The sequence below is a fragment of the Triticum urartu genome, chromosome 4 (assembly GCF_003073215.2).
Source record: "Triticum urartu cultivar G1812 chromosome 4, Tu2.1, whole genome shotgun sequence".
Lineage (NCBI taxonomy): Eukaryota > Viridiplantae > Streptophyta > Magnoliopsida > Poales > Poaceae > Triticum > Triticum urartu.
Window position 1 is genome coordinate 315,240,537 of NC_053025.1, and position 7,505 is coordinate 315,248,041.

The window sequence follows — 7,505 nt, forward strand, 5'->3', positions numbered from 1 at the left end:
TCTTAGCCCTTTTCGTAAGTCCATGAGACAGGACGACAGGGTCACATTGATCGTGAGTCTCTGCTCATTACCGCGCGCTACCAAGACACTGACGCTTTGGATATGTGATCCGAGTAGGCCTCTGGCCTTTTTCGCTCTGACCACCACACGGGAATAAGTATGGGCACTCCGTGTCATACGTTTCTCCCGAAAGCTCTTTAGACGCAACCGTTGGGTGGCACACGCATGGGTGGTCCGCGTAAGCACCTCCCTTGTATAAGGAGGTAGCCAGGACTGATCCTGGCAGTCCTTGCAATGCAGGATTGCAAAGGACAATTGGCCCATGACCCTTCGCATTTAGGATGTAGACCGGCATGTGACCTCTCTATTTAGCCTAGGTAGGACTACGACATGTTGATCGGCCGAGGCCGGTCATGACCTCATGGTGTGTCCGGCTGGAGTTGATCGAGCGTGTTGGGTAAGTTTTGCACCCCCTGTAGGGAAGATTGATCTATTTGAATAGTTGTGTCCACGGTAACAAACGCTAGGAGTTGTATCTTGATTTATACAACTAGAACTGGATACTGAGATATGATTTCGATATGATGGCTCTCGGATTGCTTTCTCGCAGGGAGTCGAGAAAGGATCTCTGGGCATGTTTACTACAACATGCTTGTCAAATATAAAATGTTATTCTTTACTCTTCTAGATGCTGCAAGATGATTGAAGATGCTAGTCTTCGATAGGCTAGCCATTTCCCTCTATTCTGCATTCTCAGTTAAGTCCATAGATACAACCCTTCCATTTGATACCAATGCATTCTTAGAATAGATCTTATGTCAGTCTTGCGAGTACTTTGGATGAGTACTCATGGTTGCTTTGCTACCCCTTTTTCCCCTGCTTTCTTCTTTCTGGATGCCACTACTGACGACTACTACTACCCCGATGGTGCCTACTACTACGTGGAGGCCGCCAACGACCAGGAGTAGTTAGGAGGCTCCCAGGCAGGAGGCCTTGCCTTTTTGATCGTTGATGTTTGTGCTAGCTTTCTTAAGGCAGATCTTGTTTAACTTATGTCTGTACTCAGATATTGTTGCTTCTGCTGACTCTTGTGTACTCGAGCTGATGTATTCGAGCCTCGAGGCCCCTAGCGTGTAATATAAAACTTGTATTATTATAATTTGTGTCAAGAATTGTGTTGTGATATCATCCCGTGAGTCCCTGATCTTAATCGTACACTTTTGCGTGTATGATTAGTGTACGATTGAATTGGGGGTGTCATAAGCTACGACACCCCTTCAGGCCGTAGCACCACGATATGTGGTCCACTTCGACGTGCATGCGTGTCGACTCTTACTCCCTCTGTTCCTTGATATAAGGTGTATAGATTTTTGAGAGAAAAAACTGAAATATACGGTGTATTGCGTTGCATCACTTGTTTCGATATTTTTTTGTGATTTGATTACATTTCCTTATTTCAGGCAAGCTCCTCAATTTTTTCATGTCGATTAGTTAGTTGAAATCTCACCCAAAACTTGTGAAATTTTCCCTTCACATGTGTTCTTTAATTTATGTGCCAAAAACTATACACCCTATTTAGATATGAAGCGAGTATTTGGTATGCATCACGCCGCAAACCTAGGCGCGGGAACGCCACTGTCCGTGCCGGTGTTTGTCACGATGTCGGGTTCTTCCTCGCCTAATTCGAGCACCGCCACCGTGAGGTGCCACCGCTGCCTCCTCCTCCTGCTTAGGCCGCCGACGCTCATCTTCTCGGTCCACGGCGACTACCTCGACACTGGCCACCCTGACTCGACACCGACCACAGCGCCCCTCGCATGGCTACCTCGACCACGGCTAAACCATCCAACGCTCTCGACTACCTTGATATCAGCACAAAGGGATATTGCCTTGCTTGAGCAACCTCGTTGGTTTTCACTCCAGCCATGACTGACGCAATGCATCGACCGTTACGACTGTGGGGGATGTCCGTCGGCTTACCATCGGATTCTTCTCCACTCTCACCGTCTGCGTTGATACCATTTGTGACTGCGGGGTGGTATTGAGTATTATGATTATTAGGAAGTATAGGATAGACTAGGATTTGGTCCTGCCTTGTCTTATACTCCAAATTGATCATTGTACTCCTATATACATGCACACAAGACTCAAGCAATAAACATCAATTTCAACAATCTCTCTCTATCCCTCCGACAACTAGGAATTATCTATGCTGATAGAAATCGTGAATCATCTTGATCTAGAGATGGAGTAGCCCCTATTCTAGCATGATAAGAAATGTTGGCACCGGCCAGGCCGTAGGTAGCTCCTCTCTGCTACCCTGGCCACTCTCCTCTCACTACAAGAAATATGTCAACTTGCGACCATCACTATTGGTCACTGAAATGTCATTGTTTTTCATTTGCGACCTTTTTGTGACAAATACCTTTTTGCGACAAAAACAGAAGGTCAAAAGCTGTCGTTCGTAAACTGAAATTAACAACCTTCTCTATGAGAAGGTCGTGGAATTGCACGACCAAAACAAAAGGTCATTGATTCTATGACCTTTTGTTTTGGTCGCTAGCTCTCTGCCCAGGCCACGTCGAATCCGACGTGGCAATCTGACATGGCAAAATTGCGACCAATTGATAATGTCGTTAATAAGATTCAACCCGGTCCAATTCAGTGTTTTACATAGGCCGAGCCCTTTAATTCAGCCCATTTGTTGTTGTTTTATGGACTAAATGGGCCAAGCCCAATTTTACAGCCCTTTACTTTTCTAGTAAATTTCTTTTTTTGTTGGCCTTTTCATTTTTTGCTGGCCTTTACATTTTGTTTTTTATAACTTTTAGCAGAATTATTATTATTTTCACTATTTTAAATAAAATAAACAATTCCACAACAACATCATCAGTTAGGCTGTAGCCTTTTTAGGTGCGGTACAAATTTAAGCATAGAAAATTGGAAAATAGATATTTAACCAATATATATTGTTGAGAAATTTTCATAATTTTGCTGTCAAAGCAGGATGTACACAGGAATACAATTTTGCTGTCAAAGCAGCATTTCAAATGTACATCTTCATGACATCATACATAAAAACAGCAATAAAAAGTTTACAATATGCCATATGGCTCAGATCACATGACAAATGACATCCAGGTTCAAATGATCCCAGCAACGAAAAAACATCACCAGCACAGCATACTATCTGCACATTCAAGGAGAACAAACTATATGTCAAAAGAGAACTGAGCAGAAAATAGTATATTCAATAATTACTACAGATTTGCTCACTGGATACACACACACACTTTGCATATACTTTTGAAAGGAACTGCGGATTCAAGTAAACTGCAGAGTTATATCAAGACAAAGATAGAAGGAGAAATAGTGAAGATAGTTCTTGAATTTCCACCTTCTATGTGTACAGTACACATGACACCAGCAGGTCAGAAGATAATACAACAAATGTGCATGAAAGACAATACAGTAAACACCATCTTGTTTATAGAAAGGCAATATAGTAGCATGCCTCTAGCACATCATCTCATTTAAAGAATGCATTCAGGCAAGAAATGGATAGCTGGTCTAATTTTCTCACACTTGGCATCTTCATAGTTAACACCATCATGTACAACAGCAAGCTGCTATAGGCTGGCCAATTGACTGATACTACTAGATAAGCAAACCAAACTACTACCAAAACAAGAACCAAACATGGCAAGCAAAGTACCAGCATTTTACTCATAGCAAAGCAAACTACTACCAAAACAAGAATCCACAAGCAAACCCATCTTGCAGCACCACCAGTTCGAACGGATAGATAGAGGATGATGGGTGACGGACCTGAACCGAGACACTTACCATGGAGACCTGCTTGACAGAGCCCTTTGCCCCAGTGCTTGCATGGAGCTGGAGCATCACACACATAACAGTAGCACTACATATGACAAAGAGAACATCAAAGAGGCCGCATTACAAACGCTCTGTTGTCAACTCTGCTATTGTAATCATATTACAAACAGAATCATGTATAGGGGGTGACAATGCTTGTGACTTGCCATTCCATAATGCTTCGGGTGAGCAGTGGTGCTGAAGGGCAATTCGGAACATAAATGCCGAGAGTGAGGGAAATTCTTGCACGCTATCTGCAAAAAAAGAAATCACCTTCTTTAGTTCATCACAGGATGTAGCAGAACGACTCGATTAGTAATCCCAGGCACAGAATTAAACACAGAGTTGCAGCTGAAGCGAGTATAGATGGGTTCAATGATAGGTAAGGTGCTTCCCTATCCTTCACAAGCCTATCTAAAGAACAATTCTGTAAGTGACTTGACTCTTAAGAAACAGAAAGAAGGGCAAGGTAATTGGCTCCTTCACAAGCCTATCTAAAGAACAATTCTACAAGTGACCTGACTCTTAAGAAACAACAAGAAGGGCAAGGTAATTGGCTCCTAATTCCTTAGTTCTGACAAATACCATATTTGATACTAGATGTACTGAAATAAAAACCAACTCTAAGGATTCAAGTAGCACTCGTGTTAGCATTCTGCAGAAAATGACAAGCATTCACCCTTGAAGCAAGAATTCCATCTCAGGTGACGCTACTTGCTACTATTCTCAGCACCAAAAAGTGAAAACACCTCTGAATTAAAAAAGGATAACAAGGATAACATACTCCTGACCAAGTCCTTACTGATTTGTGTTGTACTACGAGTGCATATCCAGTGATACACACATCTGAATTAAAAAACGTGTATGCAACTTTCAAGAAAAGCGAGTAACGCAAAAAACAAGGACTACTTCTGCTTGTAATCATCGAGTATTAGTGTTTTAGAAAATTATGACGTACTAGTTCATTTGGAAACGATCAGTCGTTGTATATCAGGGTATGTAGCTGGTTCACCAGCTCATCAAGTAGTACATGGGAGTTGAGCTGGTAATCAATTCATACTGACATGGTTAGTTGCAAACTGCATCTCGATGCCATCCTTTGAGAGGGAGAAAGGGGTCGCCATTACTCCTGCATTGTTGCTGCCAGAGAAAGCAACATGCAATCAGGGAACGCCGTGAGCTATCAATTATACAAGTAGTACATGTGAAGTATTGTGCAATGATGAAAAGTACTAGACTTAAATACATGAGTCGTGTGCTAATAAGGATTAAGTGTCGTAGTGCAGGAAGTGGCATAGCTATGCAAGTAACCATCCATGAAATGAAACTGACAGTTCCTGTAACATGGTTCAAACTAGCAGCTGTCCTGGAACCTGAATTAAATGAGTTCCGTGACACCATTCTTGCAGTAGTTGTACTAGCAGGCAGATATTTGTGGTTGAATATAGGTGGAATTGAATTAAACCTACCAGCACAACAACTAACTAATAGTATGACCAAGCTTGTCTGTATGATTGAAGGTAGTAAGTAGTAGTGTCTGAAATTATAAACCAATTTCCCCTCCATGAAATTCCCCATGCCTATAGCCTCCTTAATATTTGGAAATTTACAAGGGGATCTACATACCCATGATGGGGGAAGGTAGAGGAGGGAGCAGGGGAACGACCTTCTATGGCGCAAAAGCAGACCGCTGTAGTAGGCTACATCATGCATTGAGAATTAGAAAAGAGGCATGCATACGATCACATCATGCATTTGCACATTCATTCAGTAGCTAAAATCAACCTGGAGCATAGTTGGTGAGGCCAACTTCAAGACCATAGCAAGGCAACTCATGGGAGTAGGCAGCGGCCATCATGACATCACCAGCAATTGTAGCGTAAACAATTTGGGCAGTGACATCCTTGTTGGTCTAAAGTACTAATGTTAAGAGATACAACATGACTCCATGGTAATAATAAGAAACATAAGCAACATATATAGATGATTGAGAAGTGCACAAACTATGATGAAGAATCTTTGAAGGATACAATTCGCACAACAAAACGGTACTTGGGGGTATTGTACTTGTTCTTGTCCTGGTTGGTCTCAGCCTGGCCCTATAGTCGGTCTTCCCCCTGAGAAAACAAGGGAGAAGGGACAATCGGCCAATCAGAATCGCTGTCAGATGACAGAAGTAGCAGATTCATGGAGAGGCAGGTGTTAACACATACAACGCCTTCTCTTGAAATGGACTTGGAAACGCTTGGAGTACGCCCTTGTCTTTTGGTTCTTGATGTACACTTGAAAGACATATCCATGAGAAGCACATGAGTACACCTAGGTTTGGAACATCAGTGCTAACCAGGAAACACTAGTGATCAATCAAGAGGCACAAATAAAACATTTTAAGATAAGATATCAAAGTGGTTCATAGTTCTATTTGATGGCGAGAAACATTGAATCTAACTAGTAATCACAACTAAATACTAAACACAACAGAGTCTACTGTCCATCGACTACAAGTAGCTTCTGTGCGTCTAGAGGACTTGGCAGAAAAATACAAGAAGAAGCACTCGCGGCCGGGAAATTGGATCGACAACGCAGAGGAACGTGCAGTTCCATCCATCGACTACAAGTACTAGTACCAGTAGTAGTATATCCCCAAGGCTTCAAGATGCCTACACGATCTTTGCTAAAGTTGCACAATCCCTAGAAATATCTCTACGTAACTGGTGCTGTAATGGATGCATGCATCCATCATTCTGTACTACTACCCCTGAATCTATGTAACTAGTGTTGTGATGGATGTCGCTCTGTATTACTACCTGAACGGAAGAGGAACGACGTCGGGGGAGGCGCGTTCCTCGGTGCGCGACGCTGTGCTCGGCGAGCGAGCGAGCGAGCGGAGAGGACGGCGTCGGAGAAGGCATAGGTGGCCATGGTGTGGGCACGGTCCTGCGTGATCCGCCGCTCGCACGCCGCCGCAATGTCCTGGCGTAGATCCGCGACCACGGGCCCTCCCGCCCCTTCCATGGCCTCGGTGACGGAGGAGCGTGGCGGCGGCGGGGGCCTTCCTCTATATTCCTGAGAGGCAGGGGCGGCGTCGGTGCCCGGAGAATACGAGGAAGAAGGGCGGTGGCGGGAGGCGAGGACGGGTCCGGCGGTGGCGGTGGCGTGGAGATGGGGACGAGGGAGGAGTGCGATTGGAGGAGGGGGGCGATTGGATCTGATTTAGGGTTTGCGCTGCGGGTGGGGTTTCCCTTTTTCTTTTCTTTTTCTTCTTTTCTGTAGATAGATGGATGGATGGATGGACGTGGTATGGAGAGATGGATGGATGGATGAGCGTCATGTCATCGATCCGTGTGACAACTCATTCCACCAATGAGAATGGAGCACATGTAATTGTAACTAGCACGGTGACCCGCGCATTTGCGCGGCTAGACTTCAATGTTTTTAAATATATTTTGGTGATTTTTCATTGCCTATCTTCTTTCCACTACATAAGTTTTTCACATTAAGAAATGTAGCTTAGATGTGTTTGGATAACTTATTAAACACTACAAGGTATATTTCTGTAAAATTTATATATTTGATAGTAAATATTTGATTTTATAGATTTTTTTTTCTAAATTGTCATATATCCCATA

The 7,505-nt window shown here is 43.4% G+C and overlaps 1 protein-coding gene across 11 annotated transcripts; it reads right to left on the reverse strand.

The window, feature by feature from the left end:
• Positions 1-2,967: 2,967 nt before the first annotated feature.
• On the reverse strand, positions 2,968-7,114 carry LOC125551578. 11 transcript variants are annotated; one of them, XM_048714832.1, is made up of 9 exons: positions 6,684-7,114; positions 6,090-6,158; positions 5,907-5,993; positions 5,662-5,788; positions 5,543-5,576; positions 4,941-5,016; positions 4,044-4,130; positions 3,829-3,922; positions 2,968-3,190 (listed from the first exon to the last, which is right to left on the reverse strand). In XM_048714832.1, exons 4-9 carry the CDS (start codon positions 5,732-5,734, stop codon positions 3,171-3,173), a joined length of 384 nt encoding a protein of 127 aa, XP_048570789.1. In that variant the 5' UTR covers positions 5,735-5,788; positions 5,907-5,993; positions 6,090-6,158; positions 6,684-7,114; the 3' UTR covers positions 2,968-3,170. The 11 variants fall into 11 exon arrangements, 5 of the variants coding, with proteins under 5 accessions (XP_048570789.1, XP_048570787.1, XP_048570786.1 ...); XM_048714830.1 differs by having other exon boundaries at positions 3,847-3,922; positions 5,503-5,576; positions 6,684-7,113; XM_048714829.1 differs by having other exon boundaries at positions 5,503-5,576; positions 6,684-7,113.
• Between the last annotated feature and the right edge of the window lie 391 nt (positions 7,115-7,505).

Excerpts from the sequence above, each read along its gene's own strand:
- LOC125551578 (XM_048714829.1), bottom strand. The coding sequence starts at position 5,712 with ATGAGTTGCCTTGCTATGGTCTTGAAGTTGGCCTCACCAACTATGCTC. Across the intron at positions 5,017-5,502 it reads TCTACCTTCCCCCATCATGG|CAACAATGCAGGAGTAATGG; the intron begins GTATGTAGATCC and ends TTTCTCTGGCAG. Across the intron at positions 4,131-4,940 it reads TGCAGTTTGCAACTAACCAT|ATAGCGTGCAAGAATTTCCC; the intron begins GTCAGTATGAAT and ends CTTTTTTTGCAG.